Source organism: Pezoporus occidentalis, unplaced genomic scaffold, assembly GCF_034315485.1.
Source record: "Pezoporus occidentalis ecotype Australia unplaced genomic scaffold, CSIRO_AGI_Poc_V1 ctg48, whole genome shotgun sequence".
In the NCBI taxonomy this organism is placed as follows: Eukaryota; Metazoa; Chordata; class Aves; order Psittaciformes; family Psittacidae; genus Pezoporus; species Pezoporus occidentalis.
In genome coordinates, this window is record NW_026915813.1 from 237758 (window position 1) to 265385 (window position 27628).

A 27628-nucleotide genomic window follows, 5' to 3' on the forward strand; every position below is an offset into this window, starting at 1 on the left:
GAGGAATGAATGCTGAGCTTTATTGAAAATCTTATCACTACATTTTTCTCTTTTATATTAAAACCCTCCTGCATAAATATTCTTATGCAAAGTTGCTAGACTGATGCAAGAAGAGAATACAGCTGGGAACAGAGGTAGCAGTAAAACTGACCTTCCATTGTCCTTCTTATGTTCTCTTAATATCTTTAAAAGGTTTATTTTTAGAACTCCTACATTAACAGTATACATGTTACATCCCTGCTATGTGGTATCCCAGCTCTGCTAAACAACAGCATGTGCCAGAGCAGTGGTGATCTTCTGTCATCAGTCCTCTGGCTGTAGTCTGAAAATACTGAAAACTTAAGGACTGCTCCAGAATTGTTTTACCCTTTGTTACATATTGTAACAAAGGTATTTGATATCTAATTAAGTAATAGTAGACTATTTCACAGAAATTGCCTGCCTAAATTTGCTAATGCCACGGATGACAATATCTTGTTTTGAGATGATGTCCTAAGTTCATATCTGTGTTCTTTATGATTTTCAGAAGATTACATGTTTCTCCTGCTGATTTTAATGAGTTCTAGCATTATTTAATGCATTTTAAGTAAGACCGTTCTATGAGAAAAGTTAGCAATAAAACCCGTGTGAAATACATGGACTTAAATTAGCTCTCAGTAGTGTATAAATTATTGCCCGCACCTAGGCTGATGTAACTTCAGAAACCATTGTCTGCTAAACCCACCCTAAATCATCTGACGGTGTTTCAGGAGTAGAATGTTTTGGGTCAGAACTTCCAACCTTTGTGCATATATTGAAGAACTTCAGGAAAGCAGGTGAGCGAATAATGGAACTAAAATGTCATCCATTTGCACCATATAAGTCCAGGAATGGGTGTCAGTGCTGCTGTAAAGCACAGGCTGCAAGGCAGGCATGCTGAGGAGTATAAACTAGCATGACAGCTCTGGTTTTAGGCATGGTATTTTGTGAATTTATGCAATGGGAGACTGTTGACTATTGGCTTTAGGATGACACATAGGAGATTTTTAAATACATATATATGTATTAATATTTGGCCTTTGAAGTGAAGGACTATATTGAATTGAAGCTGTCATATATTTGGGTGAGTACAGTATATGTCATGACCAAGAGCAGTTAGTTCTGTCTGCTCAAAATAAAAAGCCTTTTGTTATTTATTCACTTCAGTGCCACAAGAGCGTATGGTGCCTTATAGGTGATTAAAACGAACATGCCACCAGAATCTTATAGCTTAGACAGTGCACAGCAAGAGGTGACAAAAAAAAAAAGCAGATAAGTACAGGAAGCATGAGGGTTACAGTGGCAAAAGCTTATGAAAATGCTTTCATATACCAATAAAAGCTTTCAGTTATGCCTCACATATGTTTCCTCACTGCATGTTGCCTGTGTCTCTTGCTGGTTATTTGATTTTTTGTTTTGTTAACGTATTCTGCTCTAGACTTTGGTCCTGATAATGTTTCCCTTGAAGTTCCTGGAAGGAACTCCTAGTGATTTAAACAGTGTTGGATCAATCTCAGTAAGCAGGCTGTTGGGATGTGGTAATGAAGAAGCTCACACTTCAAACTTCTTTCAAAATGAAGTGTTTTATTAGAATGAATAATGAAGCACCCTTAATTCTTGTTGTTCATGTAGTAAGTGTAATATTATGTACAAAAATAATACATGCTTTGTCATGACTCCCAAATGCAAAGTGGAAAGGTTTTCTGGTTTTCCCCTCTTAGCATCCCGTTTACCTCTAATTGTGTATCATATGTCCAGAAAAATGTTTTCTGTAACGTTGAGGTGAGTGTTGTGAGGATATGGAATTTTTGTTTTGTTTTTAATATATCTTTCTGTCCCAGTTAGTAAGTTTTCTCATAATTACTGCTAGCTGTAAGTGCATAACCGTGTACATCTTGCTTAAATCCTATTGATCTCCTTGTCTCAGTGATATTTTGTAGTAGATTCCTAAATGCTTAGTGTAGAATATCATTAGCTTCAAGTATATATTTTTCTCATTTAATGAGGTTTTCCTTGTCCTTGAATCGTAACAAAATTTCAAATGATTACATTTGCACAGTTGTGGCTTTATCACGTCTTTACTGTTGTGCCTCCAGTGTTACACCTCTTGCTTGTGTCCTGTCTATTCACTTTTATCCCTCTACTGTCTCTGCCATATCCTTTCCAGCAGTAATTTCCTCTGAGTTTACATATAAAATTTCTGTATTCTAAAGGGATCCCACCAGCTTGATGTGAATTTAGATTTTTGTTAAAAATTGAAAAACATTTAGACTAATGCTGCAGCTTGGCAGAGCACATTCTCAGATGCATAGGGCAAACAGGATCCATGTTCATTACATGCTGTAAAATGTGGAGAGAGGAGCAGACTTCTTCGGTTTTTGTGTCTGAGTAGCAAATAGTAGAGTCTGCCTTGTAAAGTGTACTTGTGTTTACATGTGTTTGTGTCTCTTTAAGTGAAGGAGAACCACAAAAGTGGAAGAAAACTATTTCCCTTTTTATGGAGATGCCATTATTTTCTGTTATGTAGATTTGAGGGAGATATTTCTTAACTCTTCAGATGTGTGTAGCTGTGCAGACAGACAGCTCATGACAGCTGCAAAAATATCTGACTCTTCAAAAGATTTTTTAAACCCCATTTGTTTGTGTCTTTTTTGCCCCATGTAGAGATCCTTCAAAAAACAGATCACTGCCAATTTTCCTGATGGTTTATACCTAAGAAGCACCAAACAGCACAAAAACATTCAGCGTATCAAATGGAAACAGATGTTTAATAAAATGTAATGCAATTTATTCACCTGTTTATGTGAGTGCTGCGCATGTTTGAAGGGTGTAACTATTTATTAAACAGCTTGCCCATGTGTTACCAAATAGTGGATTGAATTCTAGTAAGTCTGCTTAAGTAGCTCATGAATATGACATTTTGTCTATTTACACCTTTCCAACTGGGTTAGAATGTCACAAAGATATATTTTTTAATATAAGTACCTCAATTCTTTTTGACATTATTTTCTGTAGCTCATTTTAAATGCATATCTTTCTTTTATATTATCATCATGATGGTATTAATTTGGATGTGCAAATTAGGTCTTCATGTTGTTGTCATGTCAGCATCTGGATTCAAGATGTGCTTTTTCATAAGCATCACATCCTATTGCGTTTCATCAGAGAGTCCCCCTTTCCTAATCTAATTATTCATAAGGAACCTCGGGGATTGTGCTAATGGGCATCTGAAGCTATAAAGAGTAATGAAAGTAGTTGTGTTACTGCTATGCAATTAAGTGTATATAGAATACCATTCATATAATTAAATTCAGAATTTTTAGCACTCTTTTCCTCCTTTATAGTACATTAATTATTTCTCTGAAGTTAAAAATAATACTAATGGAATAGAAGAGCTTTTTACAAGAGTTGTAGCATTTATAGTCACAAGTTGATTTTGGCTTTGATTTTTAAAGGCCTTCAGCAAAGAAGTGGCCAGTTCTATGCCATTATTTTAATGTATTTTTCATGTTTTATATTAAAAGGTGGAGGATGTTTCTGATTGAGGAAAAATTTGAACTTCTGGGAAACCAAGGGGGATGTGCTGTGTGTTTCCCATTTAATATTATGCCCATTGGTTTGATTGGCTGTAATACACATCCTGCTGCTGCTGGTAATGTGTTTCGGTAGTCATCGCAATTTGTACGTTCAGCCTGACCTTTGGTCTGGGTTCAGTTTTCTGTCTTTGTTCATTTGGCCTAAGTGTTCTGATGAATGAAGATAAAGTATTTAGATCAACTAGTCAATATGCTTTCCGCTGATGATTTCATATTAATAAGTGCTGATGGTTAGTATCTTTAAGGTCTACTGACAATGTGATTGAAATCAATGGCAGTTTTGCCTCATTTAGTTCAATGGGAGCAAGAATGAGTCTTTAGCCAGCAGAAAATTATAAATACCAGTCTCTGTTCATGTGTCATTCAGTATGAGCAAGAGGTTTTATGGTGCTGTCAGGCTGAAAAAAATCCTTTCCTTTTTTTATAACAAAGCTGCATTTAGCTGAAGTAATCCCTAGGTAGCCTGTTAGAGGTGTTCTAGCTTTGTTATTCCCAAATAATAGGGAATATGGCCTCTTGCTGATTCTACTTAAGTAAGTAGTTGCTAGTGCTTAAAATAGTTTCAGAGACTGCTGTGCTACTGAAATTCTGCTGCAGACATCCTGCATTAACCTAGTTATCTTGAATTTTTATGTGAAATTCAGGCTTTATTTTAATGCTGTGGAATAGACGATACATTTCTGTGTTGTGCAGTTCCTTTTTCCAGAACGCCATTGGCAGCCATGACGTTTCACAGAAATGAAGAGGCTAAGAAATCCATCTTTGGTTATAGGCAACTGTTTGGGATCTCATCCTGTGTTCTGGACTGCCTTGACTGTAAAAATCCTGCTATTGTTTTAAAATTGCTCCTCTGCATAGTAGCCTATTACAAAACTGGGTGGTAATTTCATAACACAATCCTTCCTGGATATCCTCTTAGTTTCCCCCCAGGTACCTACCAGGAGAAATAAGAATGTTTGAATGAGAGTTTAATAGGGCCAGGTCCTGTCTGACCGAATGACAGAATGTTGGAGGGGGACTCACAGCTCCTCCAGTCACCACTATAAAACCAAAAGGAGATAAGGAAGAGGGGGAAAGTGCACAGAAACCCTACTCTCTTGGCTAGATTTCCAGGTTGCTTAGGACTTTAAAGGTCAAACCCAACACCTTAGATTCATACCTCTTTAATTACTAGAAGACAATGTTTAGAGCTTGAGAATAGCATGCTCTTGTCGCTACTCAGCAAGCATCGGCACTCTACATTAGTTCATGCTTTAAAATTCTCTTAAAATACAGCACTATATTGGTAGGTCATTAACTCCCTTTAAAAGGCAAATAAGTTTTGCCTCCAAGAGAAAAAGTTATAGTCATCTTACTGTCTGTACAAAATACTCGGGGTGCTTGGTCACATCAGTGATCTGCAAAGTCGGATTAACACGGCCATTTTGTACTGCACTTAAAGATGCTGGTGCAATGACTGGCAAATTTCCTAGCCATTTTCTGCAGCTGATCACTGCTGTTCCCGTTTGCTCTTGAATAAACCTCAGCATTACTTCCCCATCCTTTCTAAGCATATTCTCTAAGACAGGTCTGAAAAATCTCTAGATAAGAAAAACCCTTCAATCCATTCAAACAGCCTTTTTATTTGGTTGATGTTTATTTTTTCCTTTTACAGTGGTAAAGTTTCTATTTTATCTTTACATTTTTCTCTGTTAACTTATATTTTTTCACTTTAGTTTGGTTTCCTTTGATCACAGGGTAAAATCCTTAGTCCTCTGCACTAGTGTATCGAATAGGAACCAGCTGGCGTAACATTCTTATTGGCTGTTGGTTGCTTCCTACCCTCCCTATTGCTTTTGCATAGTGTTTTTCTGTGTGAAGATAATGAAAATAATTGTTTAGAACAATTTAGAGCAATAAAAGATTGATTTTGAGTTCCTGCCTAGTGTGTGCATCTCTTTAATTATCCAAGTAATCCTGATCAATGAACCGTATTTCTGAATATTCACCTAAAAACTTAAAGAAAGCCTCTTCTTGAACCTTGCATGTGGTTAGCTGTTGCTTTCTTAGGCTCAACTTATAATAATATTCTTTTGTTCCTGCATTTCATATGCAAATTATGATTTTAATGAACCTTAAGTTTAATTTTGTGCAAATCAGATATGGGGGTGGCGGGGAGCTGCCTGTTTTCCATTGTCAAATCAGTTTCTGTCTTTCCTTTTAAAGCAAATTTCCACACACAAGTTCAAATCTCTCAGATAAAGAATATGCTCATTTTCAAAGATTATAATTGATTTTTGTCCCTGTTTTTAATACTTTGCACTGTAAATGACATCCCAGTGGAGAATAGTCATCATACAGATGTTTGAAAGCTCCTTCCTGCCGAGTATGGTAATTGAAGCCTATAAAGTGTCATCAGACTGCACGTTGATTCTAATTAGTACAAGGCAGTTCCTCTTAGCTTTTTATAGTTTTACTGGCCTCTTTCCTTCATTATTTTACCAGCTGGCTACTAAATCGTGTTAGTTGCTCAAAAAAACAGATGAAAAGCATGGGATTTTTCTGGGTGGCTTATAGTGGCTTGTTTTCCTTTGCCAAATATACAATTTTTTTGTATGGTTTGATGCTGAATTTCTGAAGCTACTAGTGTACTTTTAGCTCAGACTGGCCAGGCACTATGACATCTTTTGAAAGGCTTTTAATCTCCCATCTTCAGGAGAAACATTAGAGCAACAACCATTTTTCTCCTCTTAATAGGGCCTTTATGATAATGACTCTCATATGTCTATTTTCTGAAAAAGGAACTTTTTTAGTGACTGCTTGATGGTTGGATTTTATAGCAGACGGTTTCCCAGGGTATTCTTGGAACAATCAACAGTGGGATGTAAGTGGGCAGATAAGAGTTTTTCTATTGAAAGGAGCTCAAAAAAATCTGTGCAAAATCACTGAGAAAAGAAGCTTTGTTGCCTGTTTCAGCTTCCATGTGTGAGTATACTTGGGTACAGGTTAAATTCTGAGGTCTTACTGGGGGTGGATTGTGCCTTCAGAAATGTACCTCCTTCTGATAGCCTAAAGTAGTGTCCTTGTATTTCCTCATGTCTTTCTGCAAGCTATTTTGCCTTAAATAATCTGGGAGCTCCCTCATAGAGAGACAGAGGTTGAAGAATTTGCAGGCCCTGGCTGCTTTCTTCAGGCCTGTTTTCTAAGCATGGAAGACTGAAATAAGAGCTTGCTCCCCCCAGAGTCTGAGGCAGGACCCATGATGATAATTTTGTTTTTTAAGGTGAAATTTGTATTTCTCCCTTACGTGTGGTGAACACCTTGTCTGAGTATTCAGGTAGCATGTGCAACATTTCTCATGATTCATTGCTTACACAATTTTTTGTTGATTCCAATTGAAGGATGCTCCAGTTATGTGAAAGTCCACATTCTGCTTGGAAATTGAGCAGGTTGAAGAACACCTATGTGAGCAATAATTTGTTTGTATTCTAAGGCAGCAGACTAAGATTTAGCAGGTTGATTTGATCCTCTGAATGCCAGCATCCCAAGGAAGCAATTTTGTTTCTAGTCGTCTTTATTCTTTACTGTGGAAAAAATGATAATGATATATCTGCCTTCCTTCATATCTAGCTCTTAGTGTTTGGCAAGAAAACAATATGCAACAGCTATGATCTGGAGAAGGCCTGTAGTGTAAACAATTAAAGTAGAAAGGACCATTTCAGTTGGAAGGGATTTACAGCAATCATCTAGTCCAACTGCCTGACCACTTCAGGGCTGACCAAAAGTTACAGCATGATATTAAGGGCATTGTCCAAGTGCCTCTTCAACACTGACAGGCTTGGGGTATTGACCACCTCTCTAGGAAGCCTGTTCCAGTGTTTGACAACCCTCTTGCTAAAGAAGTGCTTCCTGAAGTCCTGTCTGAATCTTCTCTGGCACAGCTTTGAACCATTCCCATGAGTCCTGTCACTGGATACCAGGGAGAAGAGGTCAGCACCTCCCTCTCTGCTTCCCTCCTCAGGAAGCTGTAGAGAGCGAGGATGTTGCCACTCAGCCTCCTTTTCTCCAAACAAGACAGACTCAAGAGTCCTTAGCTGCTCCTTATAGGACATCACTTCCAGCCCTTTCACCACCCTTGCTGCCATCCTCTGGATGCATTCAAGTACCTGAACATCCTCCTTAAATTGTGGCACCCAGAACTGCACACAGTGCTCAAGCTGAGGCCGCACAAATGCTGGATGCAGCAGGAAAACCACCGCTTTTGACTGTCTGGTTACACTGTGTCTGATGCACCCCAGGATGTGGTTTGTCCTCTTGGCTGTCAGAGCACACTGCTGACTTCTGTTGAGCCTACTGTCAACCAGCATCCCCAGGTCCCTTTCTGCAGGGCTGCTCTCCAGCCACTCCTCTCCCAGCTGATATGTGTGCCTGGCATTGCTCCATCCTAGGTGCACAATTTGGCATTCTGACTTATTAAATTTGATCCCATTAATCATAGCCCAATGCTCTGTCTAGATCTCTCTGTAAGGCCAGTTACAGAACTCCTCTTTATTTTTCTCAGTGGAAAGTGTACTTAGTAGTTACGGTATACTTATACTTGAAGGAGGTGATCCTGCCCCTCTGCTCTGCTCTCATGAGACGTCACCTGGAGTATTGTGTATAGTTCTGGTGTCCTCAACATAAAAAGGACATGGAAGTGTTGGAACAGGTGCAGAGGAGGGCCACGAGGATGATCAGGGGACTGGAGCACCTCCTGTATGAAGACAGGCAGAGAAAGTTGGAGCTGTTCAGCCTGGAGAAGAGAAGGCTGCGTGGAGACCTCATAGCAGCTTTTCCAGTATCTGAAGGGGGCCTATAGGGATGCTGGGGAGGGACTCTTCGTTAGGGACTGTAGTGACAGGACGAGGGGTAACGGGTTCAAACTTAAACAGGGGAAGTTTAGATTGGATATAAGGAAGAAATTCTTTACTGTGAGGGTGGTGAGGCACTGGAATGGGTTGCCCAGGGAGGTTGTGAATGCTCCATCCCTGGCAGTGTTCAAGGCCCGGTTGGACGAAGCCTTGGGTGACATGGTTTAGTGTGAGGTGTCTCTGCCCACGGTAGGGGGCTTGGAAGTGGATGATCTTAAGGTCCTTTCCAACCCTAACTGTTCTATGATTATTATGATATTGCTTCACAATGGACCCTCCATTTAGTTCAAAGCATGTTTAGAAGCAAGATTCTTTCTCAAATAAATTAGCTGCTAATTGTGCAAGTGTATAGGAGGCTACTAAACACAACACAGCATGTATTTGGTCTGAGTTGGTATTCCTAGCAAAGTACAGTGATGTGTTGCTTTCTGAAGTAAAAAGTTTATTTATTATTTTGCTAATAAATACCACATCACTTAGGGACAGCAGTGTGAAATAAAGATACTGTTGTAGAGAGCCAGCTTCTTCCAGGGTTAAGGAATGGGGCCAGGGTCTGCATTGATCCCCTTCCCTGCAGTGTGAGATCTGATGGCAAGTGCAAACCAGTGCAGGCCTGGGGAAGGTGATGACTCTCTACTCAACCAGCCTTTGGCAAATTTTCCAGCACGTTCTCTGTGGTACCAGCTTACGTAAAACAACTCCTTTATCATGGTCCTTTGAACAACTAACCACTGTTTCTCTACTGTTTTGCCCTGGAGAAACCTGTCAACACCTTTTCTCCTCGTTCTGTATTTAATGGATATGTCAACATTGCTTAATGGAGGATGGTGAAAAGGTATGTTTTGTAGTTAGCTCTGTGCGTGGCTGTGTGTCCTGACAGCAGCAATGTCTTGGGCACAGCATCCCACTAACATTATATTGGCTGCGATGCCAATTCACTAGCTTAGATATTCCTCTGCAGTGCTCTTCTGCAGTGAATAAATATACCCTCATGCAAAGAAAAATTTAGGAGCATCACAACTAAATATCCATATTTTTTAATTATAGTGGGATTAAAATAGACTTGAGGCTTCAGTTGGCCTCATGCCTCAGAACTGCTGTATTGCAGCAAAGGGTGCTCGGCTTTGAGAGCACCGCAGTGATTACTGCAGACTGAATTTTAACAACTGGCCATGAGCGCAAGGCACAGCTTCAAGGATATTGGGGGTTTGAAAGCTTTGAAGTTCTGTCAAGGGCTTAGATGTCTAAATGTTATCTGTGTGGGCTGCAAATTAGGAGCTCTCAAACTACATGGCTCCAGGAGGCATGGCCCTGGGGAGGGTGCCTGCAGATTTTAGAACCATCACCATATGCTTTGAAGCCCCCCCTGATCTGGGGAGACTTCTTAGAAAATTCCTCTAGGTCTATCTGTGTAGGAGACAGAAATCTGATCTGCTGATGTTTGCTTTTCCAGACTATTTTGGTTTTAACTTTTCAGCTTTAGTGGTACGCTGGCAGAAGCTGTATTTTGCATTTAACCTTTTGATGAAGAAGGGATGATCATGCTAAGCATTAAAACACGATAGACATGAATCTTTGAAGTCCATGATCCCCTGTTGTGAAAGCAGTGGGAACGGTCTGAGCTCCCACTTAACAATATTGTGTTATTAGACTGGAAAGAACTTTGAGGGCTGTTTTACGTAACTGCTGGGTTACCTGCATGCTGCTGCATTCCTGAGTAGGAAATACATCTGAATCTGCCTGACCATCAAGCAGTTGCTGGTTTAGACATTGTCCATAGCATTTCTAATATATGCTGATCTAGTCCTGTTATGTAATTGGTGTCCTTTGGGAATGTCACAAAACAGGCACGTTTATTTCCTGAGGCTATTAGCAGTGTTTGAACTTTCTTTATCAGACACAGACTGGGAAAAGGTGCATTGATTTTCATCGTCTTCTGTTCTGGAAGTAATTTTTCTCTCTTAAAATTAATAATTGTAGATATATGATGCATTTAAATTTGAGGACAAATTTACCATTGGGTTTTGCACACTCCAGCTATGTAGAATTCAAATCTTTCAAGGCTGGGAGTTCCTGACATGATAGGGTGATTTAGCATGCTCTTCATTTTAAGCACATGAGTAATCCCATCTTTCCTCACATATATTTAGTTGAATACATATATATTTAAAAATGAAGAGTTTGGCCTTTTGTGAAAGGACTCTTTTGAGCTTTTAGACCAATGTTAGTTGTGTAAGTCACCACTAAATTTTTGTATTATGTTATTTCCAGACATAGGAAACCTTAAAGCAGTAGGGTTGATATTGAAGCTGATACAGAACAGTTATGCTGTTCATTTGTAGATCAGTTTAGGAGCGCCCTTGGTGTTACGTCAGTAGCAGCAACCCAAGTTAACAGTAAAAAAAAATCTGATTTGTTTTGGATCATTACGTAAACTTGCTGAAGAGACCCTGGTACAAGCAAGAACTGAGTGCATGATCTTTGAGCTTAGCTTTAGTTTACCCAGTTAAGCCAGCAATACTACCTGGATAATGCTGATAGGTCACAATCACTCATTTCAAAGGATGCTTAGAATAGATCTAATATATTATGATGTGCGTGATCTTCATCAAAGAAGTATTAGGCACTCCCAGAAGTCCCACATTTATATGATCCTGTGACAGACCTAGAGGCAAATTCAGAGTTGTCAGCTGAATTGCCTTTGGAGCCTGCCAAGCAAACAGATGCTAATGTTAGATGAGTGTCTACGCAGCTTGGCACTGAGCTCCCATGACAGCAAACAAGCCCTGTGTGTGACCTTAGCTTGCTGGTCCACTGCTGGGAGTCTCAGAGGAGATGTCCAGTGATGTACAAGTTAGAGCTGTATGTTGCTCACAGTATTTGGATATAGTTTATTCATGTATCCTGTAGTCAAAATGCCTGATGAGTAGATTTAAGCACTGCCATCTTGTGCATTAAGCACTGCCCATTTGTGCATTAAGACTGAGAAAAGTAAATCTGGTTTTCCTTCTGCTGGTTCTATAGACTCCAGAGCCCCTTGTACTCTGGAAAACACGAACCTCTGCCAGTTATAGCAGAAAACTCTACTATAATTTGGCATAGCACAGTGTGTTACTGGTCTGCATGCACCACCGATTCCTATGAATCGCAGTCTCTTAAGTATATCTGCCTGAGTAAACGGAACGTGTGGGAGCGCTGCAACCAGCTGGCATGGAGGGGTCTGTGTTGCCTATGAGGGTGGCATTCCACTGCTTCCAAAGCATCATGGCTGTGTGCGTGTTACCTGTTGGGGAATGTCCCTGGCTTGTGATAAAACTCTGAGCCATGCCAGAGAGGTGTTTGAGGGAGAGCACTTTATCACAGCCAAAAGCCTGTCAAAGGTCCACTCATAGTAGTTTAACAGCATGAATCATTGCACTGCAAAGCCCCAAAATGTCCTGAAGGTCTCCATCATTTACCAGCACAGATATGGCTGTTGTCTCTGCTTTCTTGTCCTCACTCTGCATATAAAGGCTCTGGCTGTAGTCCACCTCCTAGCTCCAGCCCTTCATGATGTTTAAGATTACATCCCCCAGCTTCACCCAAAAGCTTGCTCACTGGGGCTTTTCCTTCCTTGGTGAACGCCACTCTGAGGCTTTGTTTGTTAGAGCTCCATCAGTATATTCATTTAGCAACACGCATACTCATTTGAACTGAATACAGGGACATTTAAGTCTCTAGACAAGTGATTAAGAGCTTTATTAAATAGAAATGTTTTGCTGAGCTCCAGCGTGGGTTATCTGTCCCTCAGTATGTGTATAATCAAACTGCTTCTCTGATCTTGGATAAAAACTCTAGAGGATCTGTTTCATTTTTTTCTTCCTTTGTGTAAAATGGGAATGCTAACATTTCCTTACCGACTTCCTTGGGTTGCTGGGGGGTTTAATGCTGCCTGGAAAGTGCTTTGAACATGAGAACTGCTGTGATGGAATTACTGAGAGCTTTGCTTCTGGAATTTAATTGCTCGGTTAAGGGGGGGAAAGTAGTTCAGTACCAGCTGGCAGTGAAATTCTATTGAAGTTTGTATGTAATACATGGGAAATAATTCTCAATCTGGTTATTCAGGATTGCATTTTAAATTTTGGATGATTTTTCATTACTCTTTGATACATTTTAAATTAATAATTTTCATTGAAAAATGTTAATATGGGTGAGATTTCTTTTGTTCTTATTTTATAACAGGCTCTTAGCAAAACTTGATGTGTGCTTATTGTAGATCATTGCAGTTATTATGCACAAGCATAATCACTTCTGACAGTGAAAGTGAAATGAGTATATTTTAATAAGCTGTGCACTTTCCATTTTTGGCATTTATGTGCTCCAAAAGGAGGGTGAGGTTCAAGGTCTCGCCGTGCTCTCAATAAAACCTGGTTGCCTAGCATTTTTAACACTTGGCAGCACCATTCCTAATCTGTCTTTTGCTGGCAGCCAGGCTGTGCTGCTCCTCGGTGGGAGGGAACATGGAGCTGAGCAGAAGCTCCCAGCTCAGGCAGGCTTCCTTCTGTGAGTACCAGTTTAAACCCGGCTCTGGAAATTGTAAATACATAATTTGATGCCCATGGCGATGTTTTCCTTTTTGCCCCTCAGTGTTGGTTGGTAACAGGAGTGGACTGGCACATTTCCTAATTGCACTAATGTTTAGGAAGTGGAATGTTTCAAGCCCATTGCTGAAACATCATTTTAGATGACTGTAATCTGACAGCAGCCTCAGAAAGAAAGGAAGGAAGGAAGAAAGATCCAGCTGCATTTTTTTCCTCAGGAATCTCAGAAGAATCAATTACTAGCATGTGTTACACAGTATAAGCTGTGAAGGAGCTTTTAGGGGCTGTGAAGTTTATAAGCTTTCTGTTCATCTCTTTATGCTAGAACAAAGATTGATCTGCAGTGTTTTCTTAGTTTTAAGTGTTGCTTGTAAGAATAACTATGAGCAGTGTTACCAACGTCTTAGACTTACTGAAGGTGAAAGGCTTTCTCATGAGTTTTCCAATTTATCCAGGTTGAACAGGATGGAGGGGTTAATGATTCCTCGGCTTAGCAGCTTTGGACATCCTGGGTAACTGAGGTACTTGCTGGAAGTGGGGCTTGAGTCAGCCCCTGTGGTGCCAGTTAGTACACGGGAGGACCGCCAGTCTCACAGCACTGAGAGATGCAGTTTGCAGGTGATGCAGTTTGACTATTTGGGAGCCCCTAAATAGGTATTAAAAAGGATTTTAGCAAGCTTTCTATCAGTCCACTGAGTATTTCAGCTGATGAAGGCAGAAAGCAGTGCACTTGATGACATCAGCCAGGAGAATAATGTTAATTAGGCATTCTGCAAAACTAAGGACTGAAGCTTTGTAACTTCTGACTGATAGAAGCAGGTCACCTTGAACATGAAGAAACCTGAAGTGCATGTAAATTGTAGCCAAAATTTTGAGAAATGTGTCCTAATTTTCAGCTCCACCACATCTGACAAATGTTCCTTGACCTTCTTTACTAATGAAGCGGTGGGAAACGTTCCATTTAACTGAGTGGGTATGAGGTCAAGACTCTTTGGCCTCTTTTCCTGGTGGCCTTGTACTGTGCAGGAGGGAGATGGGGGCCAGAACCTTTGAGCTTTTAAATTAGGAAGAAGTGGGATGGGGGTTGGAAAAGAGGGGGAGAGAGAGGAATCACTTTATGGCAAGCTGAATCTCAGTGACTGGTATTCAGTATGAAGTGTTGTTTTTAGCACAGAACCCAGATAATCTATTTTACATATTTGTCCTGTAGGCAGAAAATTATTTTCACACTGACTGTGCTCCAATAGTTGGGTGTCATTTCCTGATTTTCTAATTTGAGAAATAGAGCTAGAAATTAGCATGTGATTAAAAAGCTGTTGGAAAAATTTCCTAAGCTCTTAAAATAAATGCATGCAAAAAATGTTGGAGGAAAAACCCCAGCTCTACTAAAGCGTGAAGACAGAAACAGTGAGTGATAGTGGTCATAGGTGCTCATAGAAGGGGTGCAAATTTTGGCTTTGGTTTTTAGATTCTCTTTCAAGTAAATTCTCTCTGAGTGAGCACTTGAACCTACATTCAAATATTCTGAATGGGAAGGTGCTTTCCTCATCCCTGAGGACATAAGGATGCATGGACCTGTGAAACTCAGTGGTATGGTGTTGGCCTCCTGATGCTGATGCAGGCCACTGAGGTATGTATATGTGGCATTTCTAAACCCTGAAATTTGGAGATTTAAGATGGAAAAAGGGAAAGATTTGCCCAGTGCTTGCCAGGATTTTATTATGTTATTTTTCTTTACTATTATTTACTACCATCCCCAGCTGAAGTGTTCTTGTTCCAAGTAGCCTTTCAAGAGCTTTTCAGCATTTGACCCTGTGGTTTTGGATTTCACATTGGGAAGCGATTGTTATACTCAATAAGAAATGTTGTATTTAGCCTCCTTGTTCTTCCCTGACGGTATTAAATGGGCTGTTTGGATTTTGCTTCCAATATATTTGTCCTTGCTAGCAGTGACACCAGGCACAGGGTCAATTAGGAAAACAGCTACATGAAGTGCAGTGGACGCACATCTCTGGATTTCATGCTGTTATTGATCGATCACCTTGTTTCACTGATTGCTGAAGCACTTACACTATTAGCATCTATATCCAAAGTTTACTTTGGCCAAAATCAGATTCCTGTTGTGTTTTGCCCTGCCATACATCTAATGAGGAGCAAACACAGCATTTTGCAGCACAAACTCCATCAGGTTTTAAAGTAACAATAAATGAGGAAAAAAGCATAGTCAGAGATCTGCCAGGGGCACAAGGGCAGGTAGATCCTTCATTTCAGACTACTTCCTCTTCTTCTGCTGTGGCATTTCCTTGTGCTTTTCCATGCTTTATTAAGCTCTCGTGTGTGCATATACTCCTCATGTACACTCTTTTGCACCCTTTCTGATGCTCTTGCTCTTCTTAACATGTTCACATGCCCTCTCTTTCTCTCTCCCTCTCATGTCTACTTGCATTCTCATTCTCTCTCATCTGTCCTTCCTATATAGCTACCCAGCTGTGATGGGTTATTTTGGTGACTTGGAGAGGTGATCAGGTAGTTTGTGTATAAGTCAGCAAAATGTCTTGTCTGCCAGTAGAGTGGAGTTGGCTTTCTGATGCATTGGCTTTCAGTATTACGTTTCTGACCCAGCCAAGGTGGACAGGGTGATGTGTGAGATTTTGTGTTGTGGTTGCTTGAATTTTGAAGGGTGGTTTCTAGTGTCCTGCAATCCCTGGATCCAGCATGGTGAATAGGACTGTTGTGAACCAGTTACAGAGTCTGTTACGTCAAGTAGGGTTTTTTTTCTGTTGTTAAAGAGTCTCTGCCATCTGTGTAGAAAAGAAGGATTTTTCTGACCTTCATAGCTTTGAGGTTTGCATACCTTGTTTCTAGCTGCTCGAGGAAACCTTTGAAACTTCAGCTTAAAAATTTCTTTCCATCCATTTGTTTGTTCCCCCTCACCCCCTTCTTTTATTTTTTGCCCAAGTCTAAACTAAATTCTGACAACACAGCTCACTGTGATGGCCTTCCCTTCACTCCAGATACCGTAATACTCCTCTTTCATCTACCATTTGTCCTTTTGTTTTATGGCTCTCTTTGTTGCAGCCTTCTTTGTTGTTTCTTCCAGATTACGCTCCTCAGGGATTTTTGTATCAGTACGACTGAACATTGCTTGCAGCCATGCCAGATTGTGCTGTGATCATATTGGATTTCACAAACCAAGGTTAGGCCAGGTCAGAACTTGGTAACATAGACTACAAGATTGCCTGCTGGCCAGTGGGAACACAACAGCAACAAATACCTGACCTAGATGCTGATTCAGTCAGTTCAGGCTGATAGTGTTGCCATGCTGTTTGTGGTGGATGTGATAGAAAGGAGAAGTTCTGTCCTGTTCTGGCTGGTAGGATTTCACAGCTTTTTCTTTTTTAATAAAAGTACTGATGTTAATTCCAGTGTTTTGGCTCATTCCAAATCCCTTAATTCTTTATCAGGATTATATTGCAATTCAACAGAATATTATATTCTCTGATCTTCTTTGCCCTGTTTTCCTGATGAGTGAGTGACTGCATGGTACTTAGTTGCTGGCTAGGCTTAAACCATCATAACTGTACCCTTGTGTGATGTTTGCCCTCAAACTTCACTCCTGCTGTCCAAAAAGCTCCATTTCTGTGCTGGGTGAAACAGTTTTGAAATTTTCTTTGATTTCCTGATCTTCTGATGCAAAATAACATTATACCAGGACCTTCAGATGGAAAGCTCCAGAAAGTTAGAAATCATTAGTAAATTAGAAAATTATAGTTGAGTTTTTCTTAGAGTTGCTTGAAGTTTCTGACAAAAGACTGTATAAAGATGAGTATGTTCAGACTTTGCTTCACTGAGTGTAAAGTAGGTGGAAAATGCCATGAAATTATGCTAGAGTGCCCAAAATGTTGCAAAGTTTTATTATATTGATAAGGCTTTAATTATCATAAAAGTATTTGGACCCCTTTGTGTTGTATAGGAATAAGGTATTAAACCCCCTTAAGATAATCCTGTAAGAGGCTAGAACACTGCAAGTATGTGATTGTGTGAAATAAAGGCCAGAATTAATCTGAGCTATGGGTACCAACCTTTGTTTCATCCCACCCTGTGCTGAGATGACAGAGGAAGGACTGCTGGAGGGTTTGTATCCATACTGGGAAAATACTCATGAAGTTGAGGGAAGAGCAGTACAATCAGCTACAGATATCTTTGTGTGATGTCTTTCTGTGAATATGTAGCATTAGTCTGGGGTATGAAGTTTGTAATGTATTGTACATCCCGGAGCAATTTACTGTGGCCAGATGTGAAACATGACCAGGTGTGTACCCCCCCGGAGTATTTTAATATTTTGAAGGTTTTTTGTTTGCTTTTCTTAGTCAGTTGTCTGTACTTTGGGTGTCCAAGTCATGCTCTTTAACTGAGTGAAAATGCTGAGCATGGCGACTTTCAAATCCAAGTTTATATATATTTCCACATAGAAAAAAATGGGGAATTTAAGAATGGAATAGGAAGATTAATATTGGACAAAAGTTGGGATTTGTAATCTGATTGGAAATGTTTGCCCGTTGGCATTGAGGTTACCCATAATTGTTCTTAATAGGTAAATTATCTCTGTCTCTGATAATCCTGTTCGTTAGTGCAAAGCTGGGCACTGCCATCAGAGATATGGAACGTGTAGTGCAGAAGGCTGACAGGAGCCTTTCATCTCTTCCATCCCTTGCCAAGGGCTTACTGTACATGCAAATTCATCAGCGCTTCCATTATGGAGCATTTATATATCCCGGGCAGGGTGAAATCTGGTAGTTAATTGCTCTGCACAGTCAGGGGGCCATTCTCCAATGGAAGAATCTGCAAGATGGTACCATAGTGGCTGATGCTGCTGTAGCATTAATAAATATATAGGGGAATGTTCTGCAGAAGGGTATGGAGAGCTTTGTTGATGGATTCTTTTCCTACTTCCTCTGTCTCAGGAAGAGGCAGCCTGGCTAATCTTTCTTATGAAAGCAGCATGACTAATGTTTGCCTGCTGAACAGATAGGCTGGATAAGATTATATATATTTTTGCTGTTGTTTTCAGCTGTTATTTACAGGATCAATAAAAGTGATTTTCAATTCAAGGATAATTTTTTACCAGCAAGCTGCATAGCCTCCGAGGTTGTAATATTGGATCTGCTCTTTTTCAGAACAAGTTAATTTAAGAATAATAGGTAGCTTTCAGTTCAGAATTACTTTTTCTAATAGAAAAGAGGGGTACAGCTAGAAGAAACACCTTGAGGGGGAGAGAACTTTGCCTCAGAACATCATTGCTTACACTGCCCACAGATACTTAATGCTTTAGCTGCTTTTCTTTAAGGAATGATCACTTAACTGCAGACAATATTTTAATGACAAATGCAATATAAGAACAAAATGCAGAGCTGTTTTATTATAACCATAGTTCAGTTACTACTGAAGTCTGTGCAGATGCTTCTGTGGACTTTACTGGGTGTTGGCTGATACCCTCTGTAAAGTGCAATACAGTATTTTGTGACCATTGTGACCATTGAAAAGAGTATTTCATGCCATGGTGGAAGTATTCCAGGTCAAAAGCAAGTGTATTCACGCATACAAATTCAAGTGGCATTCATTCCTTTTGCATGGTTATTTTATATGATTCTTTTGTGACCTGTTGAGAAAGTCGCATAAGCATTACACATGCCATGCATACACACACAGATACACATGTATTTTAACAGATGCAACATTCCTCCCCTCTGTATTTACCCTTTTCCTCCATTGCACACTTAAGATAGGAGACTCCATTCTAAAAACGACTGTCAGTATGAGGCTTCAGTTCTGCCTCTATGGCTGGGGTAAGATAGAGCTGGAAATTAGTAAAACCATGCAGGTATTCTTTTATAAGCAGGAGCCCACAACTACTATCAGTATGAATTTTACAGGGTAAGAACAAAATAGCCCAGAAATGTTTTCCCACTGGAAGCACTACAGATGAACGTGCCAGAAAAGTTGATTAGATTTTTAGATTAAAAAAATAATGCCACTTTTTAGATCAAACTCAACCCATCCCAAGTCCCAGAGCATTGTCAACCATAAGCAGAGTCTCTCTAATCTTCCTGTACTCTAATAAGAGTAGGGCTTTAGGGTTTTTATTTTATTACCTATAAAATACAGTCTGTGGAAGCCCACATAAAAATCAGGTGCTATTAACTTTGAGAGCTTTGGGTTCAGACCCAAAATATTGTGAGTCATCTTGTTCTATTTTTCTCAAAGTCTATACATCCATACATTTTATTCATCAAGAAAGAAAATGATACGCATACTTTATGATTCCCCTTCCTCCTTTATATAAGTAAGGCATGGAGGGGGAAAAGGAGGCAGATTTGGTTTTGTTGGTTGTCTTTTAGACAGAGCAATGTGATGGTGAAGATCTCTTAAAAAAATGAAAGGTATTTTACTTTACCATGAATAGGGTAAAGTTTTCCTTTTTTTAGATGACAAATTGTCTATAATGTTCCAGTAAGAATCTGGTTTTGGATGGCTGTGTTGCTGATGAGAGCTACTGGCAACAGAATCTTTCTCACACTCAAATGCAAGTTTATTAAAAGAATAATGGGAACAGATGTTTTCAATTCATAAAATGTAGCAAGTAAATGGTACATCCACTTGTTATTTCAATTCCTTTGAAATTTAGTGAACTCATTTAGGGCTAGTTTTTCAAAAGAGCTTATCCCACTGTTGGCTCATTGTTCTCAGTATAAACTGATGGATGATGAACGTGTTTGAAAACCACAGCATTTCATGCCTAAAGGGGAGCTGCTAGCTACTGATGCTTCTAAAAATCTGGCCCACGTTCCTAATGAGTGGATGCTGATCATCATAGAGGATTCGTACATGCAGTCTCTGAGTAATACCCTGAATTTGTCCGTGATTGTATATATGATGGCTTCTTAATTTACTGTTGCACTAGGCATTTTAATTCAAATTTTGCTAATACTGTAGGATTAACTGTAGATTATGATTCTAGCATTTACTGTCATACAAACAGAAGAACCAGTTCTTTTGCTTCTACAGTCTCTTCCTTCTCATCCTGATGTGTAGTAATTTGTACTCAAAACTGGCCTGAGGTTTTGATGAGGTTTCTTGTTTAAGCTGATGCAATTGCTTGGGGAAAGGGAGATATTGGAAATTAATAAAAGAAGACACTGGCATCTTTTTATCTTCTGATGGCACATTTTCATGGGGCTGAAATGATTTACCAAACCATGATTTGAATGGGCTCTTGCCAGCATTGCACAGTGAGCAGTTCTGATTTTGCTTTTATTCCTCTGTGGTAGGATGGACTGCATCTCCTTTACTTTTGCACTCCTAGCTCAAACACATACTTGAGAAAACGTGCTAGGAAGTTACATTAAAACCTTTGTAAAGGGTGAAGTATAAATAATACATGCAACAGGACTGAGACATTATGTTGGTCTTTGCTAGAGGAAATAGCAGGAGGCCAATGCTGTTGCTATTGCCAGTACTGAAGAAAAGCTCTGTAGCAGGCTGAAATCGCTCTTATTGAAACATAACCTCTCCAGAGATCTTCTCCACTCCCAAACTGCAGATGTGCTGGAAACACAAATTTGCATCGTTATGTTTGCACTTGTTTCACTGTGCAGCAACCTCAGATTCTCATGGCATGCAGCCTGTTTGCATTAGTGACTTTCTGTTGAATTTATTGAATGTATCCCTTCAAGGCCCTCATTTGTTGCATTTTTGTGGAGTGCTTGATATTTCTAATGGCTTTGTGTTGCTATCTAAAATTTGCCTTTTTTATTTTCTTTTTCCTTACAGCTGATATTATTTCTACAGTTGAGTTCAACCACACTGGAGAACTGCTGGCTACTGGTGACAAGGGGGGTCGGGTTGTTATATTCCAAAGGGAACCTGAGGTATGTGAGCTACCAATGTAGTCCTTAACTTGCTAAAACCTGGCTTTATTTTTAATACTTTGATTGGATCTAGCTAACAGACCTGTTTATGATCTCAAGATTCAGTAAGACAGAATGTCACCACTTTGGAGAGGAAGTGAATGTGGGTAAGGATATTTTACTTGGAAGTTTGTTGATCCAAACAAACACTGCATTAAAGCTCTAAAATTCTAAGCTAAGAACAAAGAAGGTTGATTTTGTTTTACTTCTACATCATTTGAATAGCTTTTGCCTGTTTGATGGAGCCATTCCATTTAAAACAATGCCTTTGCTGTGATATCTTTATGTTTCACATTTTCAGTATCTCTTGTAGAAAGCTTTTCTAAATAATTGAAGTTTCTTCAAATATGCTGCCTTTTATTAAATGTTGCTTCAATACTTAGAGGCAATTTCATTTCTGTAGACACAAATCTGTCAATATCACTTTTTGGATGAGAGATTAAATTAAACTTTTAATATTTTTATATTTATAGGGCTGCCTATGCACCTTTCCTAAGAGATGGAGATGTATTGCCATCATAAACCATATGTTTTTGTTGTTTTTATTCTCTGCAGAGTAAAAATGAGCCTTACAATCAGGGGGAGTACAATGTTTACAGCACTTTCCAGAGCCATGAACCTGAATTTGATTATTTGAAGAGCTTGGAGATAGAAGAAAAAATAAACAAGATCAAGTGGTTACCACAGCAAAATGCAGCTCACTCACTTTTATCAACAAACGGTAAGATAGATGAAAGAATGTAGGACATATCAGCCTATTTGCTTTTGTGCATTTTAGTCCTGACTGCATATATTTGTTCATTTTAATCTAGTGGTTTAGTAATTCTCTCTTACAGAGTTTGCCAAGACTGTCATATTGACTCTTATATCTGTTATTTATGTATTTTATTCATAGCCATAGGGTTTTTCCTAGTGATTATCCATAGTGAACATTCAGTGAACTATCAATTTTTGTTACTAACATGCAGTGCTGTCCTGAAGTACATTTTGTGACAAGGGCATTGCCTTACTCAGCAGCTATGTTTCACAGGGGATTTAGTGTTTTGTCTGCTGCATTTGTCATAACTGTTATTCTTCGTAGATGTGGAAATGAATGTAGATAAGGGATTAATTTCTTTTTCTTTTCATTCATTATCATTAGAATGGTTGAGTTCTAAGGAGTTACACAAGTCTTTGGAAGGCTGTAGTAATAATGCCAGGATATTGATCCTGACTCATCTTTCTAGCATGCTTAAGGCTTAGTGATTAAAAAATGCAGTAGTATTGCTGAGAGGGGATATGCAGATGTAGCATAGCGGGAAGAAACTGAATGGAGGCCAACCTGTTCAGGTGTGAGTTAGGAAACATTTTGAACATATTGACACCCACAACCTTTATCATTGCTGATGAAAATAATATTTTAAATTTTAAATGTTGGATATAATTTTTAACAGAAAAGTCTTTTTCTTGTGAAGTTTGAGCATAATTCAAAATTGCTGGTATAGAAGTAGTGTAATCTCACTTTGTGAATTGATGCTGTAGAGCAAAATGATTGCTTCCAGTTAAAATTTGTAGTAATAACTAATATTTACATTAATAATTAGTAAATAATTTTATGTTTTGTATTCTGTTTTCGTTAACGGACTTGTTAAAGGAAACTTTAACTTCAAGTTGTCTTTGGACTTTCAGGGGACACTGTTGCAATATTTGAAATGAAACATATCTATTATAGCTACGTGATTTGAAAGATTAGTCATCTACTTACAAAGTTTGGGAGTTTACTGCTGCACATTTTTCTTGGTCAAAATATCTGTTCTACTTATGACAACTTTAAGAACATCTTATTACAAGTGCAGGATACAAAATTAATAGAATCATAGAATAGTTAGGGTTGGAAAGGACCTTAAGATCATCCAGTTCCAACCCCCCTGCCATGGGCAGGGACACCTCACACTAAACCATGTCACCCAAGGCTTTGTCCAACCTGGCCTAGAGCACCACCAGGGATGGAGCATTCACAACTTCCTTGGGCAACCCATTCCAGTGCCTCACCACCCTTAAAGTAAAGAACTTCCTCCTTATATCAAAGCTAAACTCCCCCTGTTTAAGTTTGAACCCGTTACCCCTGTAATAGTGCAGATTATTAAAAGTAAACATCTCCCTTTTAATTTTAAAGTTTGGTTTTGGAAACTGAGAAATACAGGAAGAGATAAACGAAGAAATAATCACTCTTAGTGTTGCTATGGCTTAATCAAGTTGCAGCCAACACTGTGCAAGCCTTGCAAAATACTTTGGTCTTTGTTTTTTCCCTTTCTTAATTCTGAAGCATCCCAGCAGACGTCTTTATGGTGAGGAAAACAGAAGTGGTGCCACTGGCGGAGTCTTGGATTTGGGTTTGAATCACAAAACATTTTTGTGTGCCAAGGAGGATTCCTATCTTCCTGGCACAGCAGGGTTGAAGTCTGAAGATTCTCCTCTTGGTATACTCTTAAAGATAGCTTTAAATTTAGGATACAGCAGGCCCATGCTGAATTCCTTGATGTCTCACAGAATACCCCTGAGAAGTCGTTGGCAATGTATATCAATTCCATGCCTATAAAAAAGGATAATAGTATTTTCCTTAACTTGTAGAGAATGAAGGCATTGCCATCACACATGCTAATATTGGACAGGTTGTAGAAATATCTTCAGTACTGGTTTATATTTACTAATTTCAGAGCTTTATATTTTAATGCAATTCCTGATATTTTGCTCTCCTGTAGTTTAGGATCTTAAGCACAGTTTTGGTCAGAAAAATGAGAACTGTGAAGCAGCATCTTTTCTTCCTGCTGACACAGGTGGACATTTGCTGGAATAGGCACAACCTGTTAGGGAACATGAGGGGAGAGTCCATCTAAATCTCATCCTCATTGTAGGAGAGTTGACAGGTCTTCACCTGCCGAAATCTGTCCTTCCTTCTAAAAGGAGAACTTTTGCTGAGGCTGTTTCTGTACAGGTCACCTCTCTCAGAGGAGATTTTGGTTTCTTTCCAGTTTGTGCAATACCAGCAAGTCAACAGCTAAGCTTTGATTGCAACAGAAAGAAACCACGGTAGGTTTCAAATCCCACTGTGGATTTGCACTGCTTGCAGCTAGCAAATTTCTGGTTTGCACTGTAAACTGAACTGATTTTATAGTATAATAATAAATTATTAGGATTCGTTGGTATCTTTTGTCACAGAATATATTTGGGCCACTTTCAGTGTGAGCTACATGGGGTAGATCAGAATTTGGCCTGTATAGATTATTTCGTCTGAGGATTTGAGACTCCTTACCAGACATTAATTAATTTAAACTTCACAACACCCTTGAGACTCAATGAATACTGAACCTTAGAGATGGTTCTATATTTTGCAAAATATAAGCATGCTCAGAATTTCTAGGGAGTATTTAAAGTGCAGAAGCAGATGAAAGACAAGAAAACCAACGCATGCAATACCTTCAATCACTAATGAAACAGTTCTCACTCAGGAAAGGGAAGGGTTTATCAATAGCAGTTAAGTCCAACAATGTGTTTTTTCTTATAATTAATCTTACAATTGCTGTATTTATACATTTTAGAATAGATAAACAGGAATACACTGTTTACATGTAACAAAAGTCCCCCAAAATGCCAGCCGATATGTGTTTTTATCCATTAATTAAAATGACTGATACAAATGGAACGTATTGAATGTTTAAATGGAGCGTTTTAGTTGTGGATTGAACTGATCTCTTGTTCTGTAGATTGATCAATTGTAATGTTTTTGTTGCTTGAAAATTAACGTATTGATATTGTTAGTAGGTGCATAATAGTGAAAGCCTTCAGAGTACCAGAGGGATTGATTTTGAAACAGAAAAAGGTCAAAGTTAAAGTTGCCATAGAAGTGCAAAGCGGTTCATGTATTCATATGTCCTGCCTTTAAAATGATTTGTATTAGCATTTGAAAGAAGCATTTGGATCAGCTACACTGGAAAAATAATTATTCTCTGCTGTGTACTTGGGTAAAGAGGGGAAAAGAAAGAAAGTGGGATGAAACCAGACCTGATGAAGAAACTGAGGCTAATGAAGGCTGTGGTGGCAACTGAAGTGCAGAAGCTTTGGAAGGGTTTTGGCTACCCCATGAGCAGATGACTTAAACAACCATTGGAAGTTTGGGAGACATTTTTTTCATTACAAGACTTGGCATTGATTTTTTCAGTCTAGGGAGTGTTAGGGTTGGCAGCTTGGGTGCATGTCCAGAGGGGACTGGACGATCAACGTTAGGGAGATCTGCATTTCAGCTACTACAAAACCAAGGACAAACTCCATCTGAAATGTTTAAAACTTCTTTTTGTCGGCTTCACAGGCTCTTTGCTAAGTAGAGGCATCCTAATACTATGTTTCACCCATCATGAAAAAGGGAGAGTTTAGATTTAATTCCATTCCATGTAAGAGTAGTGTATTTTTCTCCCAACTTCTCTTCCTTACCCTTACAATGCAGTTCTCTCAGTTTGTTTTTTTTTCCTTCAGTTCTCAAGTGCTTTCCCTTAGGAGGGAGAAATGTCTCATTTTCACACAACCTTTCATTTGCTGGAGCTCCTGATGTTACCCCAATTTATCACTGCCCATTCCCACAACAGGCTAGGCAGGTATCTGTGGTTTGTCTGTCTACTCCGTGCTCTTCTCATGCTGTTCATAAGTAACCTGGCAAACTGGCTTTAATATCAAGATTATTTCCGTGCAGTCAAATTGTCAGTCTGAGCTTCAGGAGTGAGCACTGAGAGGTTTTTGTCTGTTTCACCTGTAAACTGCCAAGTTGGATACATGAATGGCTTTTGCTCTACGTGGTCTGTCAGCTGCCAGGAGCCTCTGACTCAGTTTGAAGGTATAGAATGTGCTCTATGTGTATTTTTTCTGTTGGCAACATTTTCTGGATGTGCAAAACTAAGTGATCCAGACTTTAGCACAGGACTTGTCTAAACTAAGGTGCAGAATCTGCTTTAGGGAATACATGTGAAAGGTGAGTAACCGCATTCAGAATTCCTATGCTGACAGTTGTTTTTCTTTTCTTTTGAAGATAAAACAATCAAATTATGGAAAATTACTGAAAGAGACAAGAGACCAGAGGGGTACAACTTAAAAGATGAAGAAGGGAAACTTAAAGATCTTTCTACAGTAACATCACTGCAGGTAAGCTGCTGTCTTTGCCCCAAATCCAGTTGTTTCTGTACAAACGTGGCAGTCATAGGTGCTGAGTAAAAGATTTAAATATGTACTTAATGCTAGTATGTAATTATTCTCATTGAAGTTTTAGCTGACTGATCTTGAATCTGTTGCACACTTTCAGGTCACAAACGCTTTATGGTATCATGACTAAAACAAATACATGTAGAGAGTTTGTCAGTTTTATTCTTCCTGACAATATTCTCTCAGCATGAATTAATGTACTTTCACACAAGATTCTTCAGCCTGGTGTGCTGGAAGCATTACCTGTAATTAATCTTAAACAGTATTCTTGCCTCATTCAGAGCAAATGAATTAAAGGCAGTACCCCAAATTTCAGTCACATCCTTATTTCAGTAGTATAAAGGAATTTTCTCCTATTTGAGGTTTGCAGTAGTCTGTACTCCAATGAACATGCGGTTCCGCATTGCTGAACAGATCATAGAATCATAGGATGGTTTGGGTTGGGAATGACCTTAAAGGTAATTTAGTTCCAGCCCTCTGCCATGGGCAGGGACACCTTCCACTAGACCAGGTTGCTCCAAACCCTGTCTAACCTGGCCTTGAACACTGCCAGGGATGGGGCAGCCACAGCTTCTCTGGGCACCCTGTGCCAGCACCTCAGCACCCTCATAGTGAAGATTTTTTTCCTAATATCTGATCTAAATCTCCCTTCATGCATTCTCAGATGCAGTCATGGAACTCATGTAAGTGTATATGATCATAGAATTATTTTGGTTGCCAAAGACCTTTGAGGTCTTTGAGTCCAGCTGTAAACCTAATACTGCCAGATTCAACTCTGAACCATGTTCCTGAGTGCCACATCTTTTAAATGCCGCCAGGGATGATGACTCCACCACTATTCTGGGCAGCCTGATCCAATGCTGCCAAGTGAAGTGATTTTTCCTAATAGCCAACCTAAACTTCACCTGGTGCAACTTGTGACCATTCCTTCTTGTCCTATTGTTTGTTACTTGGCAGAAGAGACCAACACCCCCATGATAATGTAATAGCTTATTTTCTCTTGGACTTTAATGGCTGAATTCACTCAGGTGTTTTGGCGAAGAAATTAGCTAAAGGTTAGAACTGAAAGGCTACATTGTATAAATGCTAGTATTTCTTTATTATTAAAACCAAACAACTAAACCCCATCTCCAATACTAGCCAGTATTGTCCATTGTGAAAAAAAGCCTCCAAAGTGTAAAGATGACTACATTGATGAAATATTTATCTGTCCAGATTGCTTATAGTCTGAGAATTCAAAGGCTGAGGGAATCATTGTTTTGTTCCTTTAGTGGCAAGCTAAACTAAAAGCTTTAACTTCTCTGTGTTCCTCTTTAAACTATCTTGTGGACTGATACATGATAGGTTGTTTC

General features: G+C 39.2%; 1 protein-coding gene across 7 annotated transcripts in view; it reads left to right on the top strand.

Moving 5' to 3' along the window:
* PPP2R2C (protein phosphatase 2 regulatory subunit Bgamma) overlaps nucleotides 1–27628 on the top strand; it is a 202826-nt gene that overhangs the window by 123405 nt on the left and 51793 nt on the right. For 6 of the 7 annotated variants that reach the window (XM_062636346.1, XM_062636348.1, XM_062636349.1 and 3 more), the window contains 3 exons: nucleotides 20914–21011; nucleotides 21606–21771; nucleotides 26107–26219. In XM_062636346.1, coding sequence (XP_062492330.1) covers nucleotides 20914–21011; nucleotides 21606–21771; nucleotides 26107–26219 — 377 coding nt within the window. Of the gene's footprint in view, nucleotides 1–12987; nucleotides 13046–20913; nucleotides 21012–21605; nucleotides 21772–26106; nucleotides 26220–27628 lie in introns of those variants that run through there. The other variant, XM_062636351.1, reaches the window with a different exon arrangement.